Source organism: Petaurus breviceps, unplaced genomic scaffold, assembly GCF_028583685.1.
Source record: "Petaurus breviceps papuanus isolate PSGF00001 unplaced genomic scaffold, PetGlider_PUasm1.0 90842, whole genome shotgun sequence".
Lineage (NCBI taxonomy): Eukaryota > Metazoa > Chordata > Mammalia > Diprotodontia > Petauridae > Petaurus > Petaurus breviceps.
In genome coordinates, this window is record NW_027187358.1 from 530958 (window position 1) to 548121 (window position 17164).

Here is a 17164-nt window from a genome sequence, read left to right on the forward strand (position 1 = left end):
TTTTTTTTTGTACTTTCAAGAAACTAAACAGTTTTCCCAGAGATGTAGGATGGATTTAGCTGGACTTTTAGGTTTGAGTTTTATATAATCAAATACTGACAAGTCTCTCTACTCTAGGCAGCAATGCTTGTGATTTAGAACAGGAAAAGATCAATTAATATACATTTTGGTAGTAATAAAAATACAGATATACTATTTTAAATGAAAAAATAGATAATGCCAATGAAAGATATTTTGCTGAATTGAATCACTAGCTGGTAATGAGTTTTCTGATATGACAATTTCGTTCAGGTTTTTGAACAAGAAACATCACAGACTTACAAGGTTCTTCTTACATATGGAAATATACACATATTGTATTTACATCTGTAGATGTCTAACATACACATATCTCTGTGTGTATATATACATACATCTCCATATATGCTATAGTCTGGCCTATATAGCAGACACTTAATACATGTTGATTTGATTTATCTGTCTTTTTATAATCTTCCATAAAGAGTCTGCCCAGTGATCTGTGAAGGCTGTCTGATGGTTCTTTTTTATATTTTCTGGCCATTTATTTTGAAACAGTCGAATTGTTTTATCCTCTATTCTAATTATATATACTCTATGGCTTTCCAATGCTATTTGAGTCAGGTGACTATTTTTGGCTTATTCTTTCAAACTGCTGGGATTTTTTTCCTTCAGGCTAACAATACATTTATATATACAGGGTGTCCCAAAAGTTTTAGTGCAGTCTAAAGCTTACACATACACACACAAACACATATGTAATATATATGCATATACGCCCCAAAAATCTCAGTGCAGTTTTAAGTAAATTGTGCTAAGTCTTTTGGGACACCTTGAATATAAGTATAAATGTATGATTAGTGTGGAAAAAAAATGCAGGGGGTTGAGAAAGAAGATCAGATATTAACACCAGATATTAACCTCAAAAGGCAATGGAAAGCCACAGAATAGATTCAAGTAGAAGAAGGGATAAAAGATAAACAGTCTGACTGCTTTATCGTTTAAGTATCTAGAAAATATAAAAAAAACCCAGCAGACAACCTTCACAGGGCAATGGACAGAACCTCAATGCAAGATTACAAGAAGATGGATAGGTCAAAACAACAAGCATTAATTGTCTCCTATGTGTTATGCACTGTGCTAAGCCCCGGGGATACAAAGAATACCAAAAGATGGTCCCTGCTCTCAAGGAGCTCACAGCACAGCAGGGGAGGCAGCACACAAACCACATGTACAAACAAGACCTACGCAGGACAAGCTGGAGGTAATCTCACTGGGAAGGTGACAGCATTACGGGGGACAGGGAATAGCTTTTGGCAGGATGTGGGATTTTGGCTGAGACTTGAAGGAAGCCAGGAAAGCCAGAGGTGGAGATGAAGAAGAGCATTGAAAAGGGGAGAAGCGGCAGGGATGCAATCTGGGCAAGCAGAGAGAGATGATCTACTTATGTTAATGAGACCAGGAATGCATCCAAATACGAATGCATTTCTGTGCCAACATACTGCAATTCTCATTCTTGCACATACTGTGCCACTAGGAACTTCTTTGTTTTGTCGATTCAGAGAAGGGAAAGCTAAAGTCAATGAACAGAAATCACAGAGAGGTCCCAAGTGACCAGGTATGTGCTGGGCAGCTCCATCTGGAGGATGGGAGCTCTTAAAAAAACAACAAAAAATATGAGGTATTCTAAGTGGAAAGGACTGTTTTGTGGATCAAAGAACTATCCGAAGGCTCCTCATGTCACTTGATTTGATCCTTCTCCAAAGCATAATCTAAAAGTTCCCTGAGAAGTGGTTGTTTAGATTTTTTGCTTAAAGACCTCCCATTCTGAAAAATTCACTAATCCTGGAGTGTTGAGGACCATGGCCAGTGGGGCTCTGACTCTGATGGCTGAATAAGCCCTCTCAGTATAAGACCCTGCTAAACAGGCCCAGATCGGTTCCCCATCCCCCAGGAAGGCTCACAGGCATGGGCTTCACATCCCCGTGAGAAGTGTGGCACATGCTCCCAGCCTGGGAACAAGGATGCTTGCAGTGTTCTCAGGGGAAACTAGCATAATGCAGCAACGTAGTATTAACTAGAAGCCTTGGGACAACTCCATTCTGTTCTAGGGAGTTTTAGGGAGGTTTGGAACATCCTAACCTGTACTCGTACCCTGATAACAAGGATAGAGTACATGGCCGTCACGTATGAGGTGAATGGGAACTAGGGCAATGGTGTAATCCCAAAGACAGTGGCTTACGATGACTATGCACTTTTACACTATATAAACTGGACTCTTACCTGAATAAAGTTGACTCAGTTTTCTACCATACTGGAGTCCCGTCTCATTTATGATTGTCAACCTCTGGGTAAGTAATCTTTTTATCTATCTTTTCACTTAACTTTTCCTTCTCAGCTCTGCTACTGGCCAGCAGGACTCCTCTCTACCACTATCTCAGACTCTGCCACAGAAGTGCATGGGTCCCTGGGTGGGCTTGGCCCCCCACATTAAAGGAACCTCATTTCATTTTTGACAGCTCTTAAAATAATAATAATGATACTAAGAACAGTCAGTATTTATACAGCACTTTGAGGTTTGCAAACCATTTTAATATTATTTCATTTTATCCTTACAACAACCATGGGAAGTAGATGCTATTACCCTTATCTTACAGATGAAGGAACTAAGGCTGAGTTTAAGTGATTTGCCCTCAGTCGGATGCTAGTAAGTATCTGAGGCAGGGCCTGAAACCAGTTCTCCCTGATTCCAGGTCCAGCATACTATCTACTGTACCATCTAGCTGTCTCTTACTGTTAGGAGAATTTCCCTTAGAGTGAATCAAAATCTACTTTCCAATTTATATCCAATAAATGTCCAATTACTGGTCCTAATTCACTTTATTATGGTTTAATAGAACAAGTTCAGTCACTTTTTTACATGAGAACCCTTCAAGTATTTGAAAACAGCTATCATGTCCTTTTAAAATCTTTTCTTCCCTTTTAATAAATGATTCTCAAATTAATATCCCTAGCTCCCTACACTAAATCTCTGTACTGCTAATTTCTGAGTCCCCTCAGCATTCTATGCATCTGCTTCTCCATGGGGTCTAGCTCATCAATTTCTTCTTTAAAAATGTGGTACGAAAAGAAATGTGGTACCCAGAACTGGGCATAATACTTGCAATGTAGTCTGACCACAGCAGATTCCTCTAGGACTATCAAATTAACATTTGTTTGGTTGTCATATCACAATGATTCATACTGAGCTCGAAGACCACTAAAAACCCTATTTTTTTCCACATAAATTATTTTCCAACCAAACTATTCTCTTCCCATCTTGTATATGTAGAGTTGATTTAAAAAATTCAAACAAAGAATTTTGCAGTTATACCTATTAAATTTCATCATTGCCATACAGCCTTTCGTGATGCTTATTTCATCATCTAGTGTATTAGCTAACCCTCTTTGCTTTGTGTCATCCATAAAATTAAAAAGCATGCATATCATCTACAGCTTTATCCAAGTCACTGATTAAAATAATAAAAAGAGAAGGGTAGTGAAAAAAGTAGTGAAATCTCCATTATTGAAAGTGTTATAACTAGAGGCGGCTAGGTGGCGTAGTGAATAGAGTACCAGCCCTGGAGTCAGGAGGACCTAAGTTCAAATCCAGCCTCAGACATTTAATACAAAAACTAGCCATGTGACCTTGGGCAAGTCACTTAACCCCAATTACCCTCCAAAAAGCAAAAAGAAAAAAAGAAAGTGTTATAGCTGAGGCTTATATGAAATCAGTCAGGGACATTGCTAGGGTGCGATGTTGGAATCAATAACCTCTACAGGCCCCTTATACGAGTATAATTCTATGAAACATCATTTCTAGTTCTGTCACTGTCAAGCACTTTTTTATTTATATGTCTGAATATGCAACTGGTTTGGTGATTTCCTTTTACCACACAACTATTGTGAGAGGGCAAAAAAGATTAAATACATGAAATGTCCTCAAGTTACTGAAAGATATTCAATGAATTATTGGTCTTTTGTTTTCCTTCTAAAATACATTCTAAGTGATATGTGATTATAAGAAAATTTCCAAATCCATTAAAAGTATTTTAAAACAGGGTTGGATATATCTAAGGGATCTCAGATTGCTCTTCTAAATAAGTGCATAGGAAAAACTGTTGATTACTCAAATAATACTTCCCAAAAATAAATCATCTAAAGACTATTATAATCTCTTTTCTTTTAATAACTACAATCAATACTGAGATGAATTAAGTATAAATTCTACTAATAAAATTATTTTTATTCCTTAATATGCTTTTCTAATTATATATAGAAAATCAACTTTGTTTTACCATGTCCTGATACTAAACATGTACTAAGCTGTATGTTAATTTTGATTACATTTGTATTTTGAATAGCTTACCTGTTACAGAGAACTTAAGTAATTCTATTGTGTCTATGAGACCAGCAGATTTCAGATTATCACAAGCACCCAGTAACTGTGAGTCACTTACATCAGCACCCAAATAACAGGCATTCTGTGAAGAAAAACAGATTTTTGAAGAATAAACAAAATTATGAAATACTTTGCTTAACTAAGCAAGTCTATATTAATTTTCTTAAACAATCAAAGAGGAAAATACATGTGTAGCCAAATTTAGTATGTTTTTTAAAAACCTGATGTTAATGTGAAGAAAAGATTCATTTGGATGTGTTAACACTGCTGTGTTAACAGTATTATAAAAATCTTCATTGATCAAGTAGGATATCTAAAAAATGAAACCATAGTCACAAAGGGCATCATGACACCACCTTCAAGAACAGATCATGCCACAATAACCTCTTTTCCTTTTTTCACAGGGTTATTAGAATGGTGGATAAAGGTGTCATTTGACACTATGAAGAAGAGAAAGGTCTAAACCAGATTAAAATGTAATTGGGAAAAATTTAATAGAATAAAATAATACAATGGAACACAGATAATGTTATTATGTAGTTTTATAAGTCAATATGTAGCTGTAGGGATCTTTATGCAGGACTTACTGGCCCTGATTCTATTTGAATTTTATACCACTGCTGTAGATAACAGTCTACCTAGACTTAGCAAATTATCAGATGAGATCTCTCATTCTGTTCTTGTGGAGAAGATGACAGTAGGCTGGTACAATTAAGTAGATTCAGAATCCAAAGAACAGTCATAAATAGTTCAGAGTCAACAAAGGAGGTTTTTAATAGACTGCTCTAGTGACAGGGGTTTGTCTGGAGGGTATATGGCATTTTTATCAATTATTTGGGCAAAGATAAAGAGAGAATGCTCATCAAATTTGCACATGACATAAGGCTGGGACAGATATATACCAAACTGCATTACAGAGTCAGGGTTCAAAAATATGACAAGTGAGAATGTTAGGCTGAATCAAATAACAGCAGTTTGTCTGAAAAAGATTGGAGGGTTTTGGTGGAGAGGCCATATTGTGTTGTAGAGAAAATACTCTGAAGTCAGAGGGGGCCTGGGTTCCTATTTTCACTCCTACTTACTACCTGGGTGACTCTGGCCAAGTCACTTTCCCTCTCTCGGACTTCAGGTTCTCATCAGGAAAAGAAAGGGGTTGGACTAAATCAGGGATTCTTCATTTGGGGTCTGTGAACTAGGTTAAAAAAAAATCTCTATTTCAATATAATTGGTCTCCTTTGTAATCCTATGTATTTAACTATTTAAAAATATCTTTCTGAGAAAGGTGGTGCATAGGTTTCACCAAACTTTTGCCAAAGGGGTCCATGACATAAAAGAGGTTAAGAACCCTTGGTTAATGGGCCCTATGCCCTTTTCAGCTCAAACTCTGAAATCCCATGGTTCTCAGGATAAGTCAGCAGTGTGACGTGGTAGCCAAAAGGCAAATATGATGTTACCCTGCTTTAAGAGAGCTACTCTGCCAAAGGCAAGATGGGTTCATAGACTTGTGGTGTTCTCATCTGGACACACCTCCTCTGGGGTGCTGTGTTTAGTTCTGGGCACCATATTTTAGGAAGGACATTGAAAAGCTAGAAAGAGTCAACAACAGGTCAACCAGGAGGGTGAAAAACTTCGAGATAATTATACTGGTTGAAGCAACCAGTGTTTAGTCTAGAAAAGACAACTCAATCCATCTTCCACTAAACTGCCAAAATGAGACTCTTAAAGCACAGGTATGACTATATCACTTGTCTGCTCAGTAAACTCCAGTGGCTCCTTTATTACCTTTAAAACCAAATATGAATTTCACCACTAGATATTTAAATTCCTTCATGACCTGGTTCCAACTTACCTTTGCAGTCTTGTGACATCACTCCCTCTCTCACAATCATCATTCTAGCCAAACTACACAACAACTTACCTCTTGTCTTGTGGTCTTTGCACTGACTGTCTAGAATACACACACTTCTCCTCTCTACCTCAGAATACTTAGCTTCTTTCAAAACCCAATTCTGACACCATCTCCTCTGTGAGGCCTTTCCTGATCCCCCAGGTGTTGGTGCCTCCTCTTTAAAGTACCTTACAGTTATTTGGGGGTACATTACTCTCCCTTCTAGAATGTAAGTGAGTTGATAGCAGGGGTTGTTTCCTTTCTGTCTTTGTCAACTCCTGGCACGTAATGGTCATTTAAAAATGCTGAGTGATTGACCAACATGGCAGTTATCTTCAAGTAATGTCATGTGGGAGGAAAAACATATTAATGTCACCATTACTTATGTAAGTATCTTATCCTATAATACCATAAACTCCTCGAGGTAAGGAACATATCCACCCCTACTACCTAGAATAATAGTACTTTATACATAAGTGCTTCACAAAGATTTGCTGAAATTAATTTTTGAAACATTAGTACATTTTTCTAAAATGGTAAAAGAAACAGATAATCCAATCATTTATTGGTTTTGGAATGCATTAAATTTATGTGTTGCTTCCATAAGAACTCATTACCTGCTATTACACTATAATAGGTCCAATGAAAGTACAAGACAAGTAAAATACAGTACTTGCCTGAGATAGTTATAACTGAATTAGAGATAAGCTATACATATACAAAACAACCAAAGAAGAATTATAAAGTTACATGTATGTATATATATATACACACACATATATATATATACACACACACATATATATACATACACACATATACACACACACGGCTATAATAATATGGCGAGTAATTATTTTTCTACAGTAGTTTTATCTAATTATTTATTAAATTAAAGAAAATATTCACTTTAGTTTTAAGGGGAGGTATCTTAGGAATGACAAATATGCTATAGCTAAGAGCCATGGATTTGGAGTGAGTTCAGACCTGGGTTCAATTCTTGTACTCTTGCATACACGTGTCACCTTGGGAAAGCCACTGAACCTTTTTGGTGATAAGCTTCCTTACTGTACAGTGAAGGTGTTGGACTTAATGACTTCTAAAGACCTTACTCTAAATCTAAAGTTCTATAATTTAAAAAAAAGAGTAATATACCATTTGAAGATTGGTTGCTTAGAATCGTATTCATGCAAATGTCCTGGGTGTAATAGACAGAGAGCTAGCTGGCCTCAGAGTTGGTCAGGCTTGGCTTTAAGTCCTGCCTCTGACATACAGGCTGTATGTCAGATGTTAAATGAGCCAATCATTTAACTTCTCAGTGGCCCAGGTGGCTCTAGCTCTAGTGAAAATCCTGCTTAGCTTTAGAACTTACAGGCCATTCCTTGGCAGCTTCCAACAGGATTGTTCCAAGTCCACACATTGGATCCAAAACTACTGTACCAACCTACAGAAAGAAAAAGTGATTTGTGACAGTAATAGTGGAGAAATACCCATGTTTATGTCTCTTGTGGTAATACGCAGATAAATAGAAAGTAACTTTGGGGAAAAGCACTAACAATAAGAAGGATCAGAAAAGGCCTCAAGTAGGTAAGGGACACTTTAACTAAGCTTTTAAGGGAGCCAGACATTTCAATAGTAGAAGTGGGGGAGGGGGGGCGCATTCCAGGCACAGGGAACGGCCTATGCAAAAACATTGAGTGGGGAAAATGGAATGACATGCATATGGAATAGCCAGCAGGCCATTTTGACTACAATGTAGCTCAGGTTCTTGGTGTGTGCAGTAAAGTGAAACAAGTCCATAAACAGACTAGAGCCAGAGCCAGACTACAAAGGGTTTTTAGAAGGCAGAAAGGTAGTGCAACAGATACAGCACTAGACCTGGAGTCAGGAAGACCTGAGTTCAAATCTGGCCTCATATACTTCCTAGTGGTGTGATCCTGGACAAGTCATTTAACCTCTGCCTGCCTCAGTTTCCTCATCTGTAAGATGGAGATAATAACAGCACCTACCTTCCAAGGTTGTAGTGACGATCAAATGAGATAATAATTATAAAGGGCTTGGCACAGTGCCTGTCAGATAGAAGACACTATATAAATGCTAGCTGTTATTGATTCTGGCAGCTGTGTAGAAGATGGTTTGGGAGAGGGTAGAGGATAAAGGCAGACAGTCTAATTAGGAGGCTGTCACAGTAGTCTAAGGAAGAAATGATAAGAGTCTGAACTCGTGTGGTGGCTGTCTCAGTGGAGAGAATAGGAGAGATGCCTTTGCACCGGCAGGTGGTCCTCTGTCATCTGGCCTCCTCAGCTTCCTCTGTGTGCACTAGTCCCAGTTTCTGTGTCCTCCCTCCTGCCACCTCCAGGGCTCCCCTCTGAGATGGCCTCCCATTTACATAGAGCTGTTTGCATATTGCCTCCTCCATCAAAGTAGGAGCCCCTTGAGGGTAGGGCAATGTTTCTGCCCTTGCTTGTATTTCCAGCACTTAGAACACTGTCTGATACAGAGCACTGAATACAATATGACTGACTGACTTAGTAACTAATTGGATATGGGTCACAAGGGAGAAAGAACAACCAAGGATGACTGAGGTGGAGAATATGGGAAGGATGTGGAACCGCTGAAAAAAATAGGGAAATAAAGACAAAGGGAGAAAAGATGATGAACTCTGTTTTGGACATGTTGAGTTTGAGATGCCTGTGGAATGTCCAGCAGGAGATAGTCAGCAGGCAGATGGTGACAGACTGATGCATATGAGAAAGAGAAGGGTAGAAAGTTTTATGCAGTAGCTAGGTGGTGCAGTGATAGAACACGGGACCTGGAGTCAGGAAGACCTGAGTTCAGATCCCTCCTCAGACACTCACCACCTGTGTGATGCTGGGCAAGTCACTTAACATCTGTCTGCTTTAGCTTCCTCAAATGTAAATGGGGAGAATAACATTACCCACCTAGCAAGATTGTTGTGAGGACTAAATGAAAAAATGTTTGTAAAGCACTTAGCACAATGTCTGGCACACAGCAGGCACTATATAAATGCTATTATTACATTTGAGGAAACTAAGGCAGAGGTTAAGTGAATTGATCAAGACTATGTAAAAGGATTACCATGTAGCAATGAAGGCCCAGGTGGGATTAGATTAGGCAATAAACTTGTAGTGGACCCAGTCAGCACCACAGAATAAATTCTTCTGAGAGTGTTCAGTAGCATGAGGAATAGAGAAGAGAGATGGAGGAAAGGATGGGAAAGGGAGGGAAATGATCTAGAGTTGGCTAATATAAAGAAGGGTATTTCTTTTTATATCAGGAAAGTAAAAGAAGAGAATATAATTTCAGATACTAAATATTCATGTTTTTGAGAAATAGTAAATGACATAACAAAGTCTGGAATTATCTTTACTCTTGCCTGTAAGAGGAATGAATATTTTAAATGTTTGCTAAAATCTACCACCTAAATAGCTTTTAATTAGGAAACAGAGATGAGGACCAGTGTGGTGAATTTTATTTCCCCATTAATTATCCCCATTAAGTATCTTATACCCACCTTTGAAATTTTAAATTTTCAAATCAAATGTAATTCCCATTTACAACAATGACATTTTTCCTTACATTGATTTCAGCAAGAGATGCCATTGTCCAAGCTACAGTAGAACGAAGTCCTGCCACCTTGATGTAAGCTCTGCTTGCCAAAGGAAGCCTATAAAAATTTTTGGTCATAGTGAGTCAATAAGACTGAATGCCAAATTAACACACATTAATGAAAATGTGGGAGTAAGGAAAAGTGATATATTCTCATATATTCACAGATATGCAATAAAATATTTAAGATAGTAAGTACACTGTTTTAAACTTTATAATATAATATAAACACATTCGTTACCTGGCAGAGTTGGTCTTGAGGTATTCTAGATAAGTGAGTTTTCTAGGCAACTGAAATGAATTAGGTAGGCAATATGGAGGAGTGGAAAGAATGCTAAACTAGGAGTCAGTAAACCTGGTTTCTTGTTCCAGAAAATGGCCACTTAACAGCCACAGAATCCTGGGATTCACTTGCCATTTTTATAGGTAAGTTTCTAAGGTTGTTTTGAGGATCACAGAATCAAAGTCTGAAGTGCCATCTGAAACCATCTACTGCAGCACCTACACATATGAACAGAAATCCCCTGTTCATATAACATAAAGGTGGTTTATAAAGACTTTATTGAAGACCTCCAATGAGGCTTAGAGAATCAGACTTAGAGCTCAAAGAGGTCTTCTAATACAAGTCCTTCATTTTTCAAAAGAAACTGAAAGTGAAAGAGGTTAAGAGTCTTGCCTAAGGGCATACAGTGTCCCCAAGAGATAGGATTTGAATCCAGGTCTCTGACTCCAAATATAGAGCTCTTCCTATTATACCACAGCAAGGGAGACTCCCATCACTCCTGAGACTGTGCCCTGTATTTCTGAACAGCACTAATTATTCAGGAAGTCTTTCCTTCTATCAAGCCTGATTTTGCCTCTGCAAATTCAATCAGCCCTCTAAGACCAAGGGGAATGAGTCTAAACCTTCTTCTATGGGATAGCCCTGTAAATACTTTAAGTCAATTACTGTATCTCCCACTAAGTCTATTCTCTAGGCTAACATCCTATGATTACTATTTGGCTTCAGCCACTTAACCAATTCTAAATCTTCCCAACTGTACTATCATCTTTCTCACATTTGTCCACTTTTTCCACAAAAAGACCTACCCTCTAGGATATGGCCCCCCGGCCTCCTTTTATGGTTCCAAACCCTTTTAATTTTCTCTCTTGTCCCCATGTCCTTAATACTGGCTGTTCCCCCTATCACTGATGCTCTCCCTCTTCACCTCTGTGCTGCTTATACTCCCTAGTTTCCTTCAAAGTTCAAGTGCTACCTTCTAAATGAAGACTTTCCCAATCTCTCAGGAAGCTTTGCCTTCACCTCAAAAATGACCTTGTATTTGTTTTGTATCTATCTCTATATGTTCACGTTGTTCTGCGGATGGACTGTAAGCTTCTTGAGAGCAGTGATGGTTTCACTTTTGTCTTTGTATCCTGAGGGCCCAGCACAGTGTGTGTCACATAGCAGGCATTTAATAAAGCTTGCCTTCTGATTGGCTTACTCTTGATAAAGTTGTTCAGGCTCTCTTTAGTCACCATTTCCTTTTCTGGATTTTCACTAACACTTTAGTTACTACACTAGAGTGTTGTCAGGTATAAAATGCTTAACCACAAAGTTAGCTATTATTATCATTATCATTTTAAAATGAAGTCTGAGGCAGAATTCAAACTGGGGCCTTCCTGATTCTAAGCCCAGCACTCCATCTACTTTAGTGCCACCAAGCTGCAAAACCCTTTACAAAAGAGTGATGAAGCAATGTCGCTAGACATGATACTGAATGTGACATATTACCTTATAAAGTCCTGCACAAATCTAAATATTATTATTTTTTCTTTCAATAAAATCTATTTTTAAAATTTAAAAATTTTTGGAGGAAATCTTTCTAGAATTATATATCTTCCTGTCTTCCTATGCAGGACATATTGCATCCAATTTGACCTTTTTCTCGATAACTTGGTATAATAACTGTGAACATATGACACTGTCCTGTCCCATGGATGAAATGGGGCATCTGACTGAATCAGCACTGATCTCTAGGAGCTGCTTTGAAACTTGTTTTCTTGAAAAAATGCTAGGTGCATCAACTTGTTTATATTTTTATCAGAAAGACAAATGAAGGCTATAGGGCTGTGTGGCTTTAAGGTATAACATGGATTTCTGCAAAATAAATTAATGAACCTAGGGCCATGCAGTAATCTCCTAAATCAAGTTCTCATTGCCCAGAAAATTCATCATTTTCCCTCCTCCTCCTCACTGTTATCAGTGTTGCTGGATCATCAGATTCAAAACCTGACCTATTCTTTTTGTATCTCCAATATGAAAGACCAACAGTACCTGCTTGTCAGTTTTAATTCACTCTTCTGTGTCACTTGCAATAAGTTTGTTGATTTGATGTGAAGATATAATCCTCACTATTCCAGCAATTCGTGCAAGACTGTTTTCAGGAGGGTTTACTACAATGTCCATTAATTCTTTATTAGAAGAAAAAGACAATCTTTTAAATACAGATACTAGGACAAAATTGTTTAGTTGTGTTTAACTCTTTGTCACCCCTCCTTAATTGGAGGGAATTTCTTGGCAAAGATACTGGGGTACTTTGCCACTTCCATCTCCAGTAGATTAGGCAAACAGCAGTTAAGTGATTTGCCCAAGGTCACACAGCTAGGGAGTGCCTGAAGCAGAATTTGAATTTGAAACCTTCCTGATTCCACTATACACTGAGCTACCTAGCTGCCTCCAAGGCAAACACAGATTAAGTGACTTGCCCAGGGTCTCATAGCTAGTGTCTGAGGCCACATCAGGACTTTCTGACTCTATACACTGACTTTATGACACAGCCATCTAGCTGCCTCTTTTAAAAGATTAATAGGGACTAACTGAAATTGCTAATTTCTTGAGGGTAAGAACTAGGTAATTAAAAAAAGAATTTATGCGCCTAGCATCTGCATGGACTACAGGTGGTGGTAGTAGCTGATAAATAAATATTTGCTGAACCGAACTAAATTAATTCTACACACAACTGCTCTGTTTTAACACAACAAATTACAGCCAGGGTAGACAAAACACAATTGGAGCATAACTGTAAATTGTTACCAGTTTTTCTGTAAGTTTGATTTGGTAGAAAACATGAGGCCTATATTAGGACTGATGAAGCAATATATCTATACTGAATTAAAAATATCTGTAACTCTGCATGACTATTTGCTGTAGATACTATAGATAGATTTCATCTACCAGGAAGGAGACTGAAGTAGGTCACAAGTCTCAAACTTTACTCTGACCTGAGGTCTACTATGTGGCCCAGTTTTTCTGATCAGATGAAGACACATTTGAATGAACAAACCCTTGTGGAGAGAAACAATGATTTAGAGAGCAGTAGTAAAAATAGATGAGCTCTATAAACTGAAGCCAAACAAAGAAATGAGAGTTTGAGAATACTGGATTTCATGTAATTGTTGAAAAGAACCTCAGAGACAGAAGAGATCTTAGAAATCATTTAAGTCCAACACAACAAATCCCCTCTATAACATACCTAGCCATATGTCATTTGGCTTCTACTTGATCCTATTTGGTCAAAAGGAACTCAGTACTCATTCGATCTTTAAGAAGTTCTAATTTTGGGAAATTGTCCTAAAGACTAAGTCTCCTGGGAACTTCTATCCCAGGGGTGGGGAACCTGTGGCCTCAAAGCCACAAGTGGCCCTCCAGGTCCTCAATTGTGGCCCTTTGGCTGAATACAAACTTCACAGAACAAATCCCCTTAATAAAAGGATTTGTTCTATAAAACTTGGATTCAGTCAAAAGGTCACACCTGAGGTTCTAGTAGGCTCTTTGTGGCCTCAAAGCTGCAGGCTCCCCACCCCTGGCCTATCCATTGATCTTATTTCTCCCACTGGTGCCATTTAAAATAAATTTAATACTTCCTCCCACATGACAGCCTTTAGATATACTGAAGATGGTGGTAACTTTCTTCCAAGTTTTCTCCCCAGTTAATTTAATCAATCTGCATATAGCATGGCTTAGAAATCTCCTCATTATTCTGGTCACCCTTCTTTAGAAAAAACACATCTTGTTAACATCCTAAAAAGCGGTGCCCCAATGCTCCAGATGACAACCTGGCAAGTACACTTAGGTGACCACCTTTCTGGCTCTAAACATTATTTCTATTAATATAGTAGCTAAAGATTACAGTGACTTTTTTTTGGCAGCCAAGGCTCACAGATAAGTGTAGGAAGAAGCAAAATTTAAAAATGCATCTTTGATGTTATGAGATTGTTCCATGTGGTGCCTATGAAATAAATTTTTTTACTAAATTATTTCTGTAACAATATCTTATATTCTGTATAACATTTTAATCCATAAACTGAATTAATGAGTCACAGTGGGAGGCATGACAAAAATATTCTTCTACACTAGCCCCACTTTCTCTGGATGAATTCTACAATTGTCCAACAACAGAATGGTTATACTCTCTTGAAGAAAGCCTTTGGCTCTGCAGCTGCAGAGATGGGGTACCACTACTTACATTCATGCCTGACTTTATTCTAGTAGTGTCTAGTACAATAAGTAATACAAATAATACAAATAACTTGAAGAATTTTCCAGATAATTGTAGTAGGAATTATTATTGCCCTCATTTACATTTATAGTAACATGACAGTATTCTACTGCATGACTAGAAAAATATCATATTTAGATTTTCTAAAGAGTTGGAAAAATTTTCTACAGACCTTTCCAAAGAATTACAATGCATCAGATTTGGCAATGAGCATTAAGAGCCCCAAGAACTTCACTGTATGTTCAATTTTAATAAAGCTTACTATCTCTGTAGGTATCTGTATATACATACACATTTCTTACCTAGCCTGAGTCTATAATTTTCTAAATTAATGAATAATTTAAAATACTTTAGACTCTAGCTATAATTTGTCAATGTCATCTATGTAATTTATAGCTTTCTGTTATTCAAATTTTTATGCTTCAAAATAACAGATAAAATAAAAACTATATATTACCAGAGTATTTTAAAGGCATATACAAAATATGAAATAGCAAGCTGTAAATTCTGTCTAATCAAATTTGTCTTCCTTGCTACAAAAAAACCAAACACATGGAGTTGTTGACTTTTAAAATGTTAACGTACAAAAATCCTGAAGCACAAAAATATAAGCATCTACCTGAAGATAGGAATCCCCACCACGGAGTAAATGTCATTTAGATGTATAAATACCTGAAAGAGCAAACACAGAAATTAGACTAAAAAACAAAACTCCATTATTAGGGTTTTTGGGTGGCAACTTGAATGCCTTAGTTTTGTGCCCATGAGACCTATATTTTAAGAGGAAGGTCTCAGGTCTTCAGGGTTATGCAGCATAATGAAATATCTTATTCACAATTTTTTTCTTAAGCAAAGGTTTCAGTTACATTATATATCCATTTTATAGGTAAAAATTGTATGCTGATAGAAATGCACATATCAGAGTAGGTAGGAGCAATTCAATATAACAAACATTTAAAAGGCACTTACCAAATGCTAGGTACCTAGGATATAGAAAAATATGGCATAGATCTAGTTCTTAAGAAGCTCACTTTCAAATAGAGTAGGGGGATACACAGAGAAAGCTCTCTTTTTCCCTTGTAGCCTAGTTAAGTGCAAAGTGGAGGTCGAGGCAAATGCTATGAGAAATCAGGGAAGGGAGACAACACCAACACGGTAAACTGGATCAGGGAAGGCTTCATAGGTAAGAGAACAACTATATTGGTTAATGAGAGGGACAAATGAAACCGAAGAAAGTAAAGTCCATTCCAGATGCGGGGTGGAGGAGAGAAATAGCATGAGCAAAAGTACAGAGACAGAAGAAGATAAGGTGAGAAAAAGGAAAGGAGCTTCATTTCATCTAGCTGGAACAGAGTATGTGAAGGTGAATTGCATGAGATAAAGCTGGGAAGGCAGGCTGGAATTCAGATTATGCAGAAAGAGTCTTAAATGCCAGGATCAGCAGTTTCTATTCCTTTGGTAGGCAGTGCAGAACCACGGAAGGTAATTTAGTAAAGGAGTGACATGATCAGGTTATATACCTAGCATGAAGTTATGTGCAAACCCAAGTCTCAATAAATGCTTAGTAAATGAATAAGGGGTGTTAGGGACTCAGGAGGGATCTACCTTGATGGACAGTCCTAAATAAGAGGGCCTGCAAGGCTATGGGCTAAAGTGGCCCCTCAGTGCCTGCCACTGCTCTGTGTAAATCCCAGGCCATCATGAGGTTTCTCCACACCTACTGGATAAGCAATACTCTATTTGAAACCCAATGGGTATAACATTCTTTTCAACCTGTCAGCTTCCCTTTGTCCTTTCCCTATTCTTATCATATTCTGTTTAGCTTCTATTTCCTAGCTGAAGTGAATAATTGGCTCATCTCTTTAGTCCTTACATTCTTTCCTTCCAAACGTCACCAAATAGGATTCTTCTTCCTCTAACCAGTAGCCTACACCCTGGCTTGGTCCAGGGAATAAATTTTTAGTTGGGTGAGACATGGCTCCATTTTAAGCTAAGTGTGTCAAATAAACAGGCCTTTGGATTAATGAAACATAAAAAGTTGCCTAATTGTGATCAATTTACTTGATGATGTCACAAGAATACTAAAAGGTTTTTCTAATAGCTAGCATTTCTTAATGTCTATTGGGGGTAATGAGTGCTCCAAATGGACTCTACTGCTATAGTACTAGTGCCCAACTGTGAATAACAGATCAAGTCTATATCTTGTTGAGAAACTTTTACAATGAAAACCACCAAATTCAGCCACATTTTCCGTTGCTAATGAAAACATTTTTTTTTGCTTCTGTATAGCTATGCTCTTTAAAAAAAAATTCTAAAATATAGAAAATAAAATTATGAAACTACCCAACACTGTCAGTTCAAGAATAAAATTTAAAACGTAGCAAAAATTTTTTTCAAATGTTAATTACCTCTAAACTGGGGTTTCTCAAATCTGCTTTCCAGCCAAACTGTTTTATAAGAGCAATTCCAATTACTCTTCCCACCTCCTGGAAAAGTAGTAGTTAAAGAAAAGATTAAATTTTTAATAATGAAGATATCAGCTTAAAGATATAGCCAAAAATTAAGGGGATGTGTAAGAAAGGTTGGAATGTGTTGAAAATATATCATATTGGTGTCTAGTGGTGTAGAGTACAACACAAATTACTT

The 17164-nt window shown here is 37.5% G+C and overlaps 1 protein-coding gene across 5 annotated transcripts in view; it reads right to left on the reverse strand.

Annotated features, from left to right (window-relative positions):
* THUMPD2 (THUMP domain containing 2) overlaps nt 1-17164 on the reverse strand; it is an 82079-nt gene that overhangs the window by 45901 nt on the left and 19014 nt on the right. For all 5 annotated transcript variants that reach the window (XM_069071573.1, XM_069071574.1, XM_069071570.1 and 2 more), the window contains exons 4-8: nt 16927-17004; nt 15138-15190; nt 9948-10035; nt 7720-7791; nt 4427-4541 (exon numbers count right to left, since the gene is read on the reverse strand). In XM_069071573.1, coding sequence (XP_068927674.1) covers nt 4427-4541; nt 7720-7791; nt 9948-10035; nt 15138-15190; nt 16927-17004 — 406 coding nt within the window. The remainder of the gene's footprint in view (nt 1-4426; nt 4542-7719; nt 7792-9947; nt 10036-15137; nt 15191-16926; nt 17005-17164) is intronic.